The sequence below is a fragment of the Pocillopora damicornis genome, chromosome 3 (assembly GCF_964200805.1).
Source record: "Pocillopora damicornis chromosome 3, jaPocDami1.2, whole genome shotgun sequence".
NCBI lineage: Eukaryota > Metazoa > Cnidaria > Anthozoa > Scleractinia > Pocilloporidae > Pocillopora > Pocillopora damicornis.
Genome location: NC_142672.1, coordinates 4,468,731 through 4,487,492, shown reverse-complemented (window position 1 = coordinate 4,487,492; position 18,762 = coordinate 4,468,731). Strand labels below are relative to the sequence as shown.

The 18,762-nt window shown below is 39.8% G+C and overlaps 1 protein-coding gene across 1 annotated transcript in view; it reads right to left on the bottom strand.

The window, feature by feature from the left end:
* The window catches only part of LOC113679471 (uncharacterized), a 20,670-nt gene extending 1,948 nt beyond the window's left edge, over positions 1-18,722 (bottom strand). Inside the window, exons 1-17 of the mRNA XM_089201260.1 lie at positions 18,532-18,722; positions 17,000-17,222; positions 16,483-16,611; positions 16,070-16,338; positions 15,411-15,600; positions 14,594-14,961; positions 13,524-14,113; positions 12,768-13,034; positions 12,217-12,344; positions 10,516-10,760; positions 10,188-10,280; positions 9,596-9,653; positions 2,235-2,478; positions 1,613-1,733; positions 1,378-1,436; positions 583-674; positions 73-185 (exon numbers count right to left, since the gene is read on the bottom strand). Coding sequence (XP_089057386.1) covers positions 73-185; positions 583-674; positions 1,378-1,436; positions 1,613-1,733; positions 2,235-2,478; positions 9,596-9,653; positions 10,188-10,280; positions 10,516-10,760; positions 12,217-12,344; positions 12,768-13,034; positions 13,524-14,113; positions 14,594-14,961; positions 15,411-15,600; positions 16,070-16,338; positions 16,483-16,611; positions 17,000-17,222; positions 18,532-18,616 — 3,274 coding nt within the window. The 5' untranslated portion in view covers positions 18,617-18,722. The remainder of the gene's footprint in view (positions 1-72; positions 186-582; positions 675-1,377; positions 1,437-1,612; positions 1,734-2,234; positions 2,479-9,595; positions 9,654-10,187; positions 10,281-10,515; positions 10,761-12,216; positions 12,345-12,767; positions 13,035-13,523; positions 14,114-14,593; positions 14,962-15,410; positions 15,601-16,069; positions 16,339-16,482; positions 16,612-16,999; positions 17,223-18,531) is intronic.
* Between the last annotated feature and the right edge of the window lie 40 nt (positions 18,723-18,762).

Sequence of the window (18,762 nt, the reverse complement as noted above, 5' to 3'; positions counted from 1 at the left end):
ATAAATTTGAGTCCCTTCTTGGCTTCTTCGCAGTGCTTTGTTGTGGTATGAAGACATAAATCAGAGTTTTACCTTTACGTCCAAACCTGTAGTAATCCGAATCGTACATAGCGCGCGCCATACCAAAGTCGCCGAGTTTGACCACATGACCTGACCCTACCATGCAGTTCCTCAGAGCCAGGTCACTAAAAATGAACACAAAAACTAAATCATTTCACGTTTTCAGTAAAACTCATAAAACTGTGAACACTTTCATTTGAGTTTGACAGGTCAACGGTGTCCTGAAAACGCGCGCAAACTTCTCGCCCTCAAAAAATTACCGTCTCTGCTAACGGTTAAGTTTAGTGACGGCTAATTGGTGTAATCTACGAAACACAACAACATTCCATAATAGCTTTCAAGTGTTCACGCTTTTCTGAGCTTCACAGAAACACTCACATCCAGATTAATAATGAAACGCCCTCATTTGCGAGGCAGGTTCACACGCTTTGCTGATTCCCAACTCAAAACAAATGTAAGAGAAGAAAAAAAAAAATACTGAAGAAGATGGTCTATTGCAAGGAATAACATCCAGCAGCATACCGATGAACAAACTTCATTTCTGCGAGGTAATTCAGTCCACTGGTAATGTCTAACGCCATTGCAGTTAACCTTTTAGGAGTAGCATCTTCGGCCTAGAAGAAAATTAACGTCCATGAATAACTACAGTAACTTGTACAGCAAGGTTCGAAAACTGTACAAGAACGCGAGAGAACAACTTGTAATGAATGGGCTATACTGAAGACAGTAAAAATGGATTGTAATCATTACTCTTCAAATCTTTCTTTCCATTTTAAACAGACCATAAGCAGTCCCATCTAAGTGCAAAGAATCAATGTTACCACGCCACGCGGAACTCTGGAAGTGAGGCGCAAGAAAAGTTCCCAGCAGCCTCACTCCAAAGTTTCGTGCGACTCGCTAACATAAACCTTTGTTTCACTCATATTTTTTTAATCGCACTTCGCCAAAAGGAGGGATTTCTTGTAGTCTACATTTCAAAATTTATAACTTAAAATCATTTCATGTCAATGCTAGCAAATATAACTTGTCTAGTAAGAGACGGCGCATCACCAATCTAAGAATGTCAACTTATTTATAAACAATGGTATTATATCGACTAGGCCCCTTTTTAACCTAAACAGATCAACCTAAAGACCGCCATGAACGGAACAATTGTCCGGTTTGAAATAATGCAATTATGTTTGATGATTTACTTTTAAGTTTCCTGTTCGCCCCTTTGAACAACAGGTATGTTCATTCTAACCTAAGTTTTAAGAGGCATGTGAACAGACTTTCACCCAAGATTACAATAAATAACTTGAAGATAACTGACAATACCTCTCTACAGTCCTGATTTGCAAATTGACGTCTGGCCAGCAGGAAGTTTTTTAGGTCACCTAAAAGGACCGAATAAAGCACAACAAATAAATAGCATAATTTTAAAGATGATTTCGCACGAAAAGCGATACGAATAGTTGCGAATTTACAATATCATTCAGCTCTTTCAAAGGAATCACCAATTGAACGATCAAACGCGAATAACACAGGAACGACTACTATCAATATCACTTACCATGTATCATCAGCTCCATTACGGCAAAAGCTGGTTCTCCTTTGGTGCAAACACCTAGCAGTTTCACAATATTCTTGTGGTCAAAGATCTTCATCGTTTCTGCCTCACTCAGAAATTCAAGCTGCAAGAGAAACAAGCATACCTTAATGAACCTGTGAGTGTCTTACATTGTGCGCAATCACAGATAGCGAAGTGTAACATTAATCAGGGGACAGGGGCTTCCCGTAAAGAAATAAGTAATAATATTGGTCCGGTATTCTAGAATATTATCCCCTCAGTCAAAAAGTGTCAAAATTTTTTGTTTTGCTGATTGTAGCTTTAAAAACAACAACAACAACAAAAAAGGAACAGAAAAACTAACAAACTATGGCCGGTCGCGACAGAGGACGATAAAAAAGTGTAGTTACGAATTTACTATATAGAAACTTGGTACTGCCCCTATTTGAGTCCGCCATCTCATTAGAAACACAAAGTTTGAATAATTAACCTCTTAACTTTGGCTTTTCCTTGTAATTTTGGAGCAATTTTCTTAACAGCAAGTCTCTAACGTTATTGACGAAAACTTGTTTTGAATCATTCACTACTCAGCGTAACACTACTTAAGACTTAACACTCCTGTTACCTTGTCTTCGGGTAAGGAGCCAATCTTCAAAGACTTCACTGCCACAGGTAACCATTCTCCCTCTGACCTAAGCCCAATAACTTCCCCACCGCACACAGCTCCAAATGCTCCTTCACCAAGCTTACGATTTAAAACAATGCTCTCTCGAGGGATCTCCCACTCGTCAAGGTGAAGCACAGGAGACTGTTCCATCAATCCCAACTCTTCCATCCTCTGTTGTGTCTCCTTGTACTTACGATCATACCTGATGGCAGAATTTAGCACAAAGGAATTGTGTTGTAGCGTCTGTGGGAAGTATTAGGGCTAACGCTCGAAACATCAGATTTAGAATCTCCTTATGGGGACCAATTCATATTATCAACTCGGTTGATAAAATCACATTACCTTGTTACAGAATGGTTTAAAATGGGTTAAAAAAAAATCGACTATGGACGTCGCCATTTTGAAAATAGCTAAGTAACTTGTTCTTATGTGAAAAACCACAACGGGCGGCTTGCTACTAGCTGCTCCAGTTGTTATGACAAAATTCATTGACTGAATCAAAAATTTGTCTTTCTGCGTAGCTCGTGATTGTTCAAATGCCTTAAGACAGAAAAAGAACTTCTATTACATTGCGTGTACGCAACAGCCTCTCTAAACTCGTAGCAAATTATGTTCGATGTAATTGCGACATTCAGAAATTTAATTTTCGTAAAATGAGGAAAGGTATTCGCTTGCGCACAAGCTCTCAATGGCGCTGCGAAAAGAGCGGCGAATCCTAAGAGTTAAAGCCAGCGTGAAGCCTGCGAGGGATCTGACAACTTTTCGTATCAGAGTTCCGAAGACCTCGCGCATACTCGAGTCTTACAGGCTTGTTTCTCTTCTCGCTAGCGAAAACCTGCTCGCAGGCTCAAAGATGACTTTCGTAAACAATCCACATGTTTTGCAGATAAGTAAGCCAACTTGGGAAAGCCGCTCTTTTTCCCAACCACAAAAATGTTTTTTAGTCATAGGAGGTTAAATAAATGCAGCCATCAGATTTTAGCGCAGCAAACAAGCAAGCAAAACATTTAACTTCCCTTCTCGCCGCAACGGCACTTTTATGTACCCTAAATTTCCTGCACTACGTATCCTTCACAAGAAATCGTTCTCCTTCTTTAGCAATAAATTGAATATCCCGGTCATTAACGATTAAAAGAATGCAGATCTCTAACTCTCAAGATCTCAAGATTTAATCAAATGTACTCTTTATTACAAGTAACGCAAATTCATGCTAACATTTGATTTTGGCTTGTCTCTTTTCAAAAACCAAAAAAAGAAAAAAAAGGAAAAAAGAAAAACCTCATTCTCGATATTTACGACATCAAGTTGGATCAATCTAGAAAGCAATTCATTATCTAAAGCATGTTTTTAATCACAATTTACTCAACTTTGCTTTGATCATTCCTTAACTTGATTGTTGATCAATTTTAACTCGTTATTAATGAAAATATTACAAAACGTTTTGCCACTTTCCACTGCATTCAATTCGTTAAAAACAAAACAGCTTATGGTATTAAACATAATGTACACTATAAACGATTAGTCAACTCTGCTTCTATAGCTGTCCAAAACACGTTCTATAAAATTAATCATCAGAAGATAATTCCTTCTGCGTTATCAACTTATTTATGAGATCAACATGCTCTGGTGCAGTGTCAAGAATTAAAAACTTGTCGATCGTCTCCGAATCCAGTTCATATTCGTCCTCAGATCCATGTTCCGCTTCATCTGAGTCTGAGCAATCAGGGGTATGTGACGTATCAGGCACGAGCTGAAGCTCTTGCATCTTCATTCTTTCAGCATTTTCTGCTTCCAGATCATCAAGGATCCGTTGCGCCAAGTTCACTATAGAACTATTACTGGACTCACTGTCTGATTCGGAGTCTGAGCCATCAGGATTGTCAGAGACTGCTGGCACAATTTGAAGCTGCTCCATGGTTAAAAACTTTGTTGATATTGGATCACACTCAGAAGATTCTGACAACTGCTGCTCAGTTGATGATAAGTTCAGTTCATTTCCAAGTGTACTTTCAATTCCTTGAGGATTCTGGTTGTTGATTGGCGTTGCAGATTCTGGTGTTGTGTCTGTCAACGAGTCAATCAATGTTGGCGGAGCTCGGACCGTCAGGATTCCATCAGTCAGTGACCTTCCAAAAGTTTCCTTCCAAAAATTGTCTACCACAGAAGCAAATGGCCCCTTATCATTTACCGTTTTCCCAGGTGCTGTGTCCGGTGGCTGACATGAATCGAGAGGGATTTGATCAGTCTCCATTGTTTCTTGTTCTGGCACAGATTCGTTTTCCTCAGGCATCTCCTCATCAATACAGGTTGGCAACTTCACATCCACTTTCTGTCCAAATGCCATTGTAAATTGAGCTGGTTCGCGATTTCCTTCCATTGCGTGCTGCTGTGCAAAACATGGTATGACAGGTACGTGTATGTGATCTGTTTCCATCTCTTGGACTGTCTGCACACGATCAATTGGCTTCAGAACATTTTTCTGTTGTCCCAACGTATTCTTAAATGAAAATGACTTCAGACCTGAAAGCGCTGACTTGTGCTGAACAAAGGAGGGCGTGGTCGGAATGGCCGGAAAATCTGTTTCCATTTCCACAAGTGGCTGCACATGGAATGCCTGCATACGATCAGAAACTACACCAAATGGATTTTGCAATGCATGCTGTTGATATGCTTCCAATGTCTCCATTTGATTTTTTGTGCATTCTTGTATCAGCTGGTCTGTTTCCATTACATCCGTGTCCTCCATAAAGTCTTTTCTTGCAGGAGGCTGATGATCTTCGCTAGCAAATCCAAATTTATAGGTGTCAGCATCTTGCCCATCGATGAATTCCATCGGCTCTTCCTGATCAGTCAAGGATGAATCTACGCTTTCCACCATTTCAGTGTCGTGTACTTGTTTTTCTGTGGCTTGGCTGAGCGGTTGGCATGTTTTCCCGAGCATCATCTCGTTAGCATGGGGCTCTAAGGTGCTTGATGTGTCGTCGCTAGCTTTCCTTTTCACGTCTCTCAACTCTGCTGAGGAACTATCTCCGTCACCTTTCTTGGTTCGCTTTCCTATTGACATCTGTGGTTCGACATCAGTATAATCCTCAGCCAAAGCCGATTTTGCTTTGCACTGGGTTATTTGGACTCCTGCGCCACTAGCTGATAACACTTGACATTCACCTATTTCTCCTTGCAATCTCTTTTTTTCATCCTCTGTTTTAACGTAAGCCGGGACTTCTTTGAATGGAACTGGTATCGCACTCGCTTCTGGTACAAACTCAGTAGAATGAAGCTCCAAGCAGGTGGGTGAGTCGCCTCGAGTTTTTCTCTTTGTGTTTATTGACTCTGCGGAGGAACTGCCAGAGCAGACAAAAGAGTTCACAGGGTTCTTTGACATCAGCTGTCTACAATTGTCACCTCTCTTAGTCCGCTTTCCTGTAGACATTTCTGGTTCGTCGTCAGTGTCCTCCTCAGTCACTAACGACTTTGCATTGCAATGAGTAATTCTGACTCCCGTGCCACTAGTCGATAACACTTGACATTCACCTACTTCTCCTTGTAATTTCTGCCTTTCATCTTCTGTTTCAACGTTAGCATTGACTGCCTCAATGGAGAGTGGTATGCCAATCTCTTCTGTTGCAAACTCCGTGGTATGAAGCTCCACGTTGCAGGGTGAATCGCCTCTAGCCTTTCTTTTCACGTTTATCGACACTTCTGAGGAACTGGCCGAGCAGAGTAAAGTTGTCCTGGCATCCTTGGACCTCACAGACTTAAGCTGTTTATATTTGTCACCTCTCTTAGTCCTCTTTCCTTTAGACACTTGTGCGTTGACATCAATGTACTCCTCAACCAATGACGATTTTGCATTGCACTGGGTAATTTGGACTCCCGTGCCACTAGCAGACAGCGCTTGACATTCACGACCCCCTCCTTGTAATCTCTGCCCATCATCCTCTTCTTTAACGTACGCCGGGACTGCTTCAGTTGAAATTGGTATCGCATTCTCTTCTGCCTTGTCTGAAATTGATTCAGTTTGTGTAGAAACGTCTTTCCGAGCGACAACACGAACGGGACAGGTACACTGTGTTACTTCCTTTCTAGTGTTCATATCTTCGGTGACACTGTCAGACAGTCGACGTTTCTGCGCAGATCCTGATAATTTTTGTTCTTGGTCTGGCGTTAAACCTTTTTGAGTAGAGAAAGATAGGGCGGTTTGTACCTCCTTTTCTTCACTTGGTGGTGTTGGTGCAACAAAACTCTCATTACCAGTTAAATGGACAGGCGAAGTAGACTGCGTTTCTTCCTTCTTTTTCAACGCACCTTTGGTGACTCTATCAGATAACATTTGACGCTTCTGCCTGCATCTGGTCCTGGAGAGGTTTCCCGTGTGATACTTCTCTTCTTGGTCTTGTGTTTCAACTTGAGTTAGGGCTTCTTGGGTTAAGCGTGATCGGGTACTTTTTACTTTCTTTTCTGTAATGGGTGGTATTGATTTAACGACACTCCTAGCGGCTGCTAATTGGGGAGGTGAAGTAGAGTGGTTTTCTTCCTTCCTTGGATTTGCATCAGTCTCTCTCTTACTTTCTGGTGGGATTACTTCTTTCTTTACCTTGCTGTCGGTGAATAATTCAGAACAAGTCTTTTTGCGTCGCTGAACAGGCGGTGAGTTGTTCAAACATTCATCCTGAGTCTTAGAAACTTGCAAAGGACTGCGCACCAGTGGATCAGAGTATATGTCACTGTTTGAAGAGGCCTGGCAATTCACAACTTCATTCAAAGAAGATCTCAGCACACCACGAGAGACGTTCAACATATCAACTTGTCCTGACTTGACTGCTCCGCGAGGTTCCGAAGGCTCTTCAATTCTCAGACGGGATGTTTTAGATTGACGCTCTTCCTTCACTTGATGTAAACAGTCGACACTTACATTAAGGTTTTGGTTTTGTCTCTTACTAACATAACAGAAGGCGTGAACAATTGTACACAGTTTCTTGATCCCATAAAAAACTCCCGAAAGAGAACGGTAAGAAGCACTTACAACGAGACAAAAAAGTTCTCGAATCAAACGCGCTAAGGCACCAAGGTTTAACAGTTTCCATTCTCGTTGTCGGCATTGATTCAAGTTCTTTCCGATCTCGCTGTTAGGTGCGCATTCATCATCACCAGTGAAGCCCGCTGGACAAGGCCTCTTCACTCTGCTTTTCACGTAGTACCCACTCACAACTCTGTGGCCATAAGCGCAGATTTTCCGAGCCAGGTGTGCCAGAGCATCTCTCATACCATTTACCACGCAAATGAACGGCCAGAAAAGCATCTTACTTCTTCTCCAGAAGTCTTCAGAAACTAAACAATTCCTCTTGAAACAGTTTGAAATGTTACTTTCACCTAATGGCGCATTTTTTAAATCCGCACCAGGGACTCTCTTCTCGTGAAAAAGATCGACTGGTGGTGCTGGTGGTTGCATTTCAAGCCCGGCCTTGTTTCGGTCCTTGCATGAAAATACGTAGTTGTTTCCAACTCTCATTTGAGATCTTCCCTTTAAACGCCAGCTTTCAGCGGGTCTTGGTTTTATTACCAGCCTTTTAAGTGTTTCCTCACTACGACAGCCTTCAACGGGTCCTGGTCTTACACATGGCCACCGCTGTCCACTTGCTGGGGAATAATTTTTGGGTTTCCATTTGACATCTCCTGAATAAAGCTCTTCGACTGGAGGTGCCTGCACTTGATTTCTGCCCTTCATCCGGTCGCTGCACCGGAATGCACTGCTATTTCCCATGTATCTCATTTTGTTTGTTATTTGAGATGTGTTCCAAGGACACCGACGTTCAAATAGTCTTTGTCTCCGTAGCGGCAACTGCAGACCAGTAACTGAATTCTTAAAATTTCCTGTTCTTACTTGATTATGATATGCGACCTTCTCTGACTGACGAAATCTTGTATCGCCATACGTCCGTCGCACATCCGCCAGCCGGTGTATTCTTGTTCCAGCTTTGTAACTCTCAGAATTTCTTGACGAGTTCCACCTTCCTTCCCTCGGCCCTTGAGTATCGTTCTTGTCTTGAGTTTCAATACGCAGCTCTCCAATAGTATGAGCTACTGTACTCACATTGTTCCGCTCAGATGCGGGTCCTTCTTCATCAAAGTGATCACCGAATAAATCACTTAATACTTTCCACAACTTGTGAAAAAAGGAAAAAATACAGCATACCAGAAGACAAATTGGTCTTGTGAGAACATACAAAATGCAATTAAAATAACAGGAGACGATAATAAACAATTCACGAAGAAAAAACGTTCCGCGTCTCACTGTTGAATCCATCGTCTTGGACTCTGAACAAATCAAGTCTTCTTTGGGTTTGTTTATGACGAGCTTCTACATCACTTGTTTCGTCATCTTTGCGCGTGCTTTTGCGCACTACTCGGCGCGCGCGCCCATATATGTTCACATCAATTTCTTCCTCGAAACATTTTTTGAGAGGGAAAAAAATGCAATCGAGGCATAATGCGTTATAACCCATTACAAACCTTTCACGATTACGAAAAGAAAAATGCATGTTCTTTTGTCTATGTTTTCGCTTGGTCGCCAAAGTACTTGGGTTCTGGGTCGTTAAGAGATAATTAAATTTGAAGCAAACTTCACGGGTGGCCAGATATGGCACGTTGAATCTCAGCCTTGTCGCTGTGCTGTTGGATTTTAAATTAAGGTAATCGTTGATGGTCTTACGATATTCCTAGATACAGTCAAAGACAAGTCCCATCACAGTCTTCGCTCAAATGAAAATGGCCTTTTAAAACAATTTAGTTGAGCATTTAAAAACACTTTGGTCGACTGCTCTGTCATCAGTGAAACTTAGTCAATGGAATAAATTCACAGTTGCATTTTCGTAGAGAATAGATGTTACAAATTCATTTCTGATTATTTAATGATAATTATATTTTTGATTCTTGAATGTTATCACGTCAAGTGTTTCCTCTTTCCTTGTTATCACACTAAGTCAGCTATGTCGTTGCCTCGTTGGATAGTCAACTCTTGGTCCCTACGTTATTTTCACTGCCAAGTAAGGGGGCCAAATAAATCTTAATAACAATTATTTAAACTATTTCTTATTTCTGATAAAATTTCTCCCTTCAATTGTCTCGCACCTTGAGGGAAGGCAACTACTTGCTAAAACCCGATTTAAAAAAATTATGAATCCGACTGGTTTCTTTCTCTTTCAGGCGGTAAATGTGACTATCCACATTGCGACGAAGAAGCAACCTAAAGTATGGGTTTTGAATTGATTCTTTCGAAATACTTGATGTCGACAACCATGAAAACGAGCAATCATCCCTACCTTCTCTTTATGCAGATCCATATCAGACTTATACCAATGACAAGGAACAAACCGATGGCTGTGGAAAGAAAGACAAACCAAGTGCAAAAAACAAACATTGCGTTTTACTTTTACTCGTTAGAGATCCGGGATTTCACTTGTTTCTCTTTGTTACGCTCTAAAGTTAGTCTAGAAATCTCGTTTGCGCCACCCTATCAGTCAATCCGCAATAATGTTTTCTTACTCGGGCTTTCCCGCGCTTTGTGTGGTTAACTAATAATTTAAATTTGACAGAGGGCGGAACCCAAGGAGAATCAGTGTCTGTTATAACATTTACGACTGTCTGTGACAAAAAATGTCACTCAAGCGAACGATAGTAAACACAAATAGTGAATGTTCAGTATATGTTCTCTCAGGCCCTTTGGTTTTAGGGACTTTTCAGTTCCACAAGCAAACACAAACTAAAAAAAAGAGAAGCGTGACAGGGTGCCCCAAAAATTAAATACTATACATCACCTGACAACCGTGCCATAAATACGAGTTCACAGTAATTGAGGAAAATAAGATACAATTTCCCCAGCTGAATGTATTTTGTATTGAAATTTCATTTTACCTATTGCGTTTATGACAGCTATGGCTCCTGTGCACGAAATACCGAGAGCGGCTCTGAAAGACTCCACTGAGCAAACTTCAATAGAGGACGGCTCTGAAAAAAGAAATAAAGATAAGAAATGCTTGATTTTTTTTCTCCATAAAACATCACAACATTGTCCTAAAAAGGATTGAAGAGGATAGGCGAACTCACAAGCTAAAGGTCGATACAACGTACATTGATTAAACACCAAATTCTTTTAACCATAATCAAGAAAATGTGCATCAACTGTGGGGAGAATTTCACTTCAGTTCTCGGCAATTACGAGTTATCAGCTGCATACACTCACTTGATCTACCGTCCGTTGGTCTTTTCCCCTCTGGCCACAGGATACTGGTCTCATTCATTTCCAGACAACGGTTGCTACTGCCACAGGCTTTGTACATGTTAGGGAGCACACGCCCGACTTTTACGAGCCTGGCAGGAAACCGTTGCTCCATTTCAACTGTGGGAAGGTACCGCTCGCCATCTCTGAAAATAACACGCCCAGACGCACCACTAAAGTTGGTCTGTTGGAGGAAAGTCTTCAACAGCCTGTGAAAAAAAGCAAGTAGTGTCTTAAGCAGTAAGAATAATTTCAAACAATGGCAGGGAAGTATTCTCTTGGGAGAGTATGGTTACACTAGTCATTACTTCCTAAAGCCTTCGAATACAGAAGGTTTAAAAACACACAGGCACACACACGAACACAATCGAGCGATTGCGCTTACTAGATATCACCAGCCTCCCACCAGCGAAGTCTGGGTTTGATACCCGACAGTACCGTCATAAGATTTACGATCACCGTCATTTTTATTTGTAACTCATACACAATGCTTCGAATTGAGAACGACTGAACATTTTGAAGTAGCCTAGAAAAAAGTCTAGGCCGGGAATGGAAATCATTCACAAAATACTAAGCTTTAGGTGACGCAAAATTCAATGTGACTAAAATACTTTTAAATAAATTTCACCAGGTTACATTTCAGAGTAGTAGGGTCGCACTTTTCAAACCTGAGATAGTCAACGTTTTACGGATTCAATTTAACTCTTACAGAAGATGTAACTCGTGCGAGCTTAAAAAGGTGTAGGGCCTTTAATAAAAAAAACAACTCTTGAGCTTCAGTTCTCCGAGAAAGGAGGGTCGGGCTGCAGATTAAAAATGGTAATAGGAACTAGTGGAGTCCAATTCGGTCTATAATCATACGAGTGACTGACAAAATCGGACGACTGCGAAGCGGGAGTCCGATTTGTTAACACGAGTATGACTACAGACAGAATTGGACGACAAAAAGTCCTGCTACCAATTAATCATAGCTGTTACAATTTCCGAAAACAAAAAATACATTTAGGACAAATATATCCGGTAGAGACGATTTCTAAAGGTCAAAATTCCTCGATTTTGGAAATTCCACAGTTTTTTTTATAGGATAAGTGGTTGTTACTATTCGGTCTGTAATCATACGAGTGATAAACAAAATCGGATGACCGCGAATCATACTCGTTAATCACGAGTATGATTACAGACAGAATCGGACCACACGAAGTACTGTTACCAATTAATCAAAACTATGACAAAATTTGAGAAAGAAACTAGACATCGATTGTAAGTTTTCACAAAAAAAACAACAGTTAACTCGGCAAAATGCGAGACAACAGCGCGCGCTCATGACGCGATTTGTCCACTTAGATAGGCTTGACGTATTAACTGTCTCTTAAACTGTCCTATTTCACTGTCCAATTACAAGCATGACGCGTACACTGTCCTACTAGTGCTCAAATCGGGTTGGTGATAAACAATCACGTTCGAGAATTTTATTATAGTTTTGATTCATGCAAAATTAAATTGTAATGGTTATGATTAACTCTGTGACAGATTAAAACTAGAATCGACTCTTTTTCACAGCTATTAAGATCTTCTTATTCCAATTCCACACAAAGGTCTTTTCTACAAACTAAACCGTAAACAATCAGTCATTCTTCTCATCGACTGTTAGAAGCATCAACTTACTGCGTTGTGTGATTTGTTCTTATTGTATCCAGTCCTGCTGGTTGAGACTTAAAAAGTTTATCAAGCGCCAGTGCATAGGCCCACACAGCATCATGAGCAAAACTTGCATATCCTGAGGGAGTGTGACCCTGAAAAAATACATATTACATAGGAACTAGTTCAGTGGCTGGTGTGAACGAGCATTATTAGTGACATTAACATTCATTTATGACTAACGAGTAACACACACAGTTAATCTTCATGAAAAAGTGTAATAAACGTAAAGATGTAAATTGTCATAACTGACTTCTTTGAGACACAAAAAACAAGTTACGACACGGCTGTAGACAACAAAAGTGATAGATTGATGTTTTCATACAAGCAGTTACATTCTGTTACAAAGTACTGCATGCAATGCAATTCGCAGTTGCAGGGCGTGAGAGTGAGAGAGTGAGAGAGTGAGAGAGTGAGAGAGTGAGAGAGTGAGAGAGTGAGAGAGTGAGAGAGTGAGAGAGTGAGAGAGTGAGTGTAAGTGACTGAATACAACTAAATATATACACTGCAGAGATAACCTGATTCTTGACCCTCCTTTCATACTCTTGTCTCCACTGGTTCACAGTCCCTCCACTTAGTATTGTGTCCAAGTCCTCGCCGTAAAATGCATTGGAAAGAGAGAAATACCCTCCACTAACAAACTCCTTCATGTCGGCTGCAGAGCAAGGTATGCTGGGTATCCCTTCAGAGGTGTCACCATCCAGGTGAGAATGATTCGGATCCCACCAATCTGGTGCTAGCCATGCTGGCAGAAACCAAACATAACCTTTTTGAGGAGTCAAGCCCTAAAGGAAATCAAGTTGATTACAGGTAACATAAATATGGGTATGCTACCAAAATGTTTTTAACTCATAATTTCACAGGGGATCTTTCCTCAATTAAGTCTATTCCCTTGTTATAAGCACTGGGCCCTGGTTGTCTGAAAGGTGTATAAAGCTATCCACTGGATTTTGATTTAGTTTTGTGATGCCTGATTCGTTTTATCTTAAAAATACAAATTAACGCATTCCATATATATTTCAGAATATGGGAAGTAAGTTTCTGAAGAAAGTGTCGCAGTGGAGTGGCATCCATGAGGGGTTATTATTGTTTCTGGATTGGTTGATACTGTAAATTGGCTATTGTAAAGAGTCTATAAAGCTAAGGTTTTGAGAATTAGCCCAACGTTGCTCTGATGAGGGAGTAATGCTCATAAACATCTCAGATATTCACAGTCACCAATCACAGTTACCCAAAAAAACTATTTTCATGCATAAGCCAAAACAATCACTCACTTGAATATATGCCTCACACACAACAGCTCTTGCCAGACCCTCAAACAAAGTTGAAATAATAATCCTGGCTGAACTTTCCTTTAAGGACCTTACATAAGTCTTTATATCTACACTGTCTTGATTTGTGATCTGTCTTGCATACACCAAGTCAATTCCTTGGCTCTCAAGATACTCATGGGTTGTTGTCACAGTGCGTGATACATAGTTTGTATCTGTTAATGAGGCATATTGCTTCCACTGAAAAAACCCAAAGATGGCAGCATAGGCAAACTTGAATTCTGCATAGCTAGGAGAGGTTCTGAAGAACAAAGGGTACTTTTCCCGATCTGCCAGTGCAACACCTTCCACACTATAACCCATAACCATTGTATTATACAATGGTGCAACTTCAGCAATGATCTCAGTTTGAACTGAACAGGCAGGGCCAATGATTCCCACAACTGATTTATTATGAGATCGTGACATAAACTCGATGAATGCATTGAGAATGAGAGATGTTTTACAGTGTGTGTCTTCTACAATGAGCTCCAAGCTGTAATTATCAAGAATTTTAAAATCATTGTTGATGCTTTCCAAAGCCATCAGGGCTCCTGCAACAAAGAAAAACACTGAATAACTAGCAATCAATATAAGAGTTCATTTCATTTGGTGTCATAATACCAAAACCAAAGTAATGACAACAGCCAATCAAATCAAAGGGAAACAGCATGTGGAGCCAATGAAAACATTAAGTAAAAACAAGCAAACTGACCGAAATGCAGGAAAATAGCTGTGACCAAGTCTGGATTATTTTGGTTTTGATTGGTCCAGAGGTTGGTAAAATTTGGATGTTTGGTTTTTGTAGACTGTACCTCCAACCAGTTCACGCTATGGTTCAATTTAATTCATAGTAAACTGAGTCTACTTTTCGTGAATATTTTGGTTACATCAAAGTTCATTGGGTTTGAAAACAAAGGAATATAACAATAATATTAAACCATATATGCCACTAAGTGACAACATAAAACATCAAAATTGTTTGCCCTTCAAGTATCTATGACCTCTTTGGAGTCTAAATAAATTTCTCATACCCTGCAAAATTCCAGGATTGCTCCAAACAGCATCCTCGCTGTCTGATAAAGGGAACATCCCTCCAAGATAAACTGGTGTTTTATTAAAACTCCCAGATGGTAACCATTGCATCCAGGTATCCCTATTCTGCTGTAACCAATCACAAGCAATTTCCTCACTTGTTAAATTCCCCCCTCCATAGGCATGTTTCTGCAACAGGCCACTAAGTGTCTCCTTATCAAAGTACAATTTTGACAACAGGTAGTATACATCAGGGGCACTATCTTGAACTGCTCCCCAAGCAAACTTAAAAAGGTGACTTGGTGGAAAATCACAGTTGTAGTAACCTTGCTGAGATGAAAAGGCATGGATGAAAGACACATTTGCACTGAAAATAAATAAAAAATATATTTAACATAAATGAATCTTTCTTAATGAAATCAGGCCTATTGTTTGAAACATTCATCATTTTATCATAATATTAGCATGCACAAAATTTCTCACCATCTAACAGCATGAACAAAATTTTTCCCTTAACTACTGTATGTATCAAATCTACCCAAGAACATTGCAGAAATTCAAGAATTTGAAATAGGAATAGGTTGATATCAAGCCAGAGGATGGTCATTTGAAATTCCAGTGGCAAGAGGAATAGTATAAGTCAGACATTTTCAAGGAAAGTACAAAGCAGCAAAATGGGATTTCCCAAATGAGGAAGGGTTGGGGGAGGAAGGGGGGATGGCTGTGGGGGTCTGAAGCAAAATTAAACCTTCTACAAAAGGGAAATGAATTTTTTCTGAAACAATAACACAGTCAAAACCTGATTTTTATCCACACCTGCATGGCGGAAGACTTATTCTTGTCAACTGCTCTGCTGTTGGTTTTGTATTCGGTTCCCAGTTTAAAAGAAGGAATGGTTGATCACCCCTGCCATTGACAAAATATTGTAACTCCGAGGCCAGCCATACTACTGACATATTCAGACCAAGGCTGTTAATCTGCTGCTGTAGTAATGATCCATAGTGGTCTATAAACATCATTTAGAAGTAATCAGAACTTTCAGAAGAAATCTTTACTTACTTACACCACCAAAAAAACATTAAGGATCAAGTTTCAAGGATCTGTCAACTTATACAAATTTATTGTATTTTGATGAGTTTCTACACTAAAGGTAAAGTCTGTACTCAAGCCTGGTGGCCCACCCAGCCCTCATATCTTAATATTGTGGTTTCCTAAGCATAAAATGACTAGGAGTATCACTACTCCCACCTGGATGGGATACTAGTCCATTGCAAGGTTAAAAAAATCTCCTCCTGACAATTTTCTGGTACCCTCCCATGCTCCTGGGTGGAGAGACACATTGTGAGATTAAGCTGTCCTGCCCAAAACACAACATAATGACTTACCCATGTCTCAGACCATGGATCTCTCCACCTGGAGCCCCACATACTAACCATTAGCCACCACCATATCTCTACATTAACTTACAAACCCACCTGGAAAATCAGCCAAAAGAACAGCACAATGCATTGCATTATCACCATCCCTACACTTTGTGCAATGAAGCCAGCCATGACTACAACCAGCTATATCTTCACAAGATTTCTTGTACTCTGAGATGTTAATGTAAGAATTGAGCAATGATGCATTTTGCAACAATTGTCCCACCACTGACTGTAGTTGTAAAGCTCTCCAGCTGTCTGCTATGATTCTGCTGTCATTCCATAATCCTTCAACAAAAGAGGTTGGAAGATACCATCCAAATCTGTAAAATGAAAAGAGAGTCAGAGCTGTTTGACATGTCACATTGAGCTTGTTTTTTTCTCTTGGCATAAAATTTTACACACAAGTTTGATTGTATTTTTCTTGGCATTCCCCTTTTGGTAATGACTTAAACATGTACTTGTACCTCCCATGTGTAGAGATGGTTCCAACTTCATTCACCAATTTTTTGTCCAACCATTTGCCGTATTGATAACCTGGAGGTACCCAGATTTCTGTATTAATCATAACATCTGGAACATCACTGGCATCACAGCTTGACACATAGAATATAAACAGAAAAAGTATTAGGCTCTGGAATGACTGGTTTTAGGGAATAATTGAAAGTGGAGAAGTAAGTCTGCACTCAGCTTAGATGGCCAACAAGGCACCCAAGCTTATCTCAGTCTCTTTAGTATAAAGTGACTGGCAGTATTGCTGCTCCCCCCTAGATGCCACTCCATCCCCTGAATGTTTGGCAGTACCAATTTCTGCTCCTGATTGTATCATATCAACTCAGTTGAATGCTGTCCCTGAATAAATGCTGCATCCATTTTAAAATGTAAAAGTTATTCAGACAAGGATTGTAAGAAGAAAAAACAAAATGTAGTGATTCACTACAACAACAAGCAGTAGCAGTCAGGCTATAGATCCATACACAATACCTGTGATTTGAACATCCTGATATCTTTTGGAGAGCCTTGTTGACAAACAATCCAGAATTGTCAGGGACCAGAACAACATCTTCATATCCTAACAATTCTTCTAATAAAATGCGCAGCACATGAGAGGAAATCTGATGAGATGCTCGCTTGCTGTAGCTCACTTTTAGGGGAAGTAATGTTATGCCATCACCATACAGCTTGAAATGCTGTTTCACTGTGTCTCCTGAGTAGATATCGAATAGAGAATCAAAATGTTGCTGAGGGAAGAGATAGTAAAAGTATATGTATATGTAAAATAAATAAACATTCAATAAATTAACCCTTCACAACTTAACATCAGTATGCATATTCTCCATACTGTTCTCTATACATTTGCTAAGGTGCTGACAAGGAGAATTTGTTTAACAATCAAGAGCTTCTTTCATTGATGATCATTCCCTTAACTCTTGTGACATTCATGTTTCAGGGGTGATGTTGTCAGCAGAGATAAGATGCTAGTGACTCTTTGAGGTTAAAGCATGAATAAATAATTCAAAATAAATAATTACTGAAAAGAGCCTCTATTTAACAACGTTTTTCTGAGCACAAGGCTCAAGAAAAGTTCTGAGCTTACTGGAACAGAAAATGTCTTAAGGCAGAGAGTATGTCTGCGCTAAAATGACAGCTATTATTTTTATCATTCCCCAAAAATTTTTGCATTATGCAAAACAAATTGATGAAAAAACAGCTTGACATCAAAGGTGTTTCTGTGGATGCTAGTTGTTCAGCATTTGCAGTTAAGGCAATATCAATGAGCAAGCTTTTCTCCTCTTCTGTAACAATGAAATGCTCACTATCTTGAGTTGAATTCTCTCGTTAAATGAAGGCTCTCTTTGCATCAGACTTAAGATTTCATAATTGGAGAATACATTTTGGTGAATACCACTTTGATGTTGCCAGTTTAAGCTGAAGTATATATTAGTGTGATGTGTTTAGACTAGTACAATTTTGCATCACCAAAAACATTTGATGCACAATGAAATATTAAAATATTATAATATCAAAAAGTTTTAATTTGCCTCAGTGAACCATTTGTACGCTGGTCACGATTCCATTAAGGATTCTGATGCTTTTTCTTTCATATGGAATTGGAGATTTCTTCCATTTGTTAATTGGATAGAAATTTTAAAAAATGAAGCTTCGGTAGGCAATTTAAATATTCAAGTTGGCATTTAGAGCACAAACACTCTAGTGGAATAAAATAAGGACCACGGTTCAATTAATTAATACTTCAAAAAAAGGAAATCTGCCTGGGCACATAATTGCACTCAATTAAGTTGAAGCCCACCGGTATTGTGTCTTATCTCTTTAACCGGCAAAAAAATTTGCATTTAAATTGAAGTTACTAAAAGCACACTTAACGAATTATAAACAAATGCACAGGAAATCAATGGGCTTTCTGTCAAAAACAGGAAAAAAATGAATAAATTTTAGTTTGATGTTAACTTAAAGTTTTCATGTGCATTCGATTAATCGCGCACAGTAGAACGTACCCACAAATTCGTTTTTAAAACACTTTCCAGTGGTCGTGAACACTCCTTTAGTAATTAAAAGGGACAGAAAAATCCAAGCAATCATCTTGTTCCTTCCATGGCAAAAATCGAACACCTGACTCTCCAAATTGGTCCAGATTTACCAGCTGCATAGAGACCTGCACCCACGTGGGAACGGTCGATATTGTTTTGAACGAGCTATCCGTTTGGTAGACTGGGCGAGAATAAGTG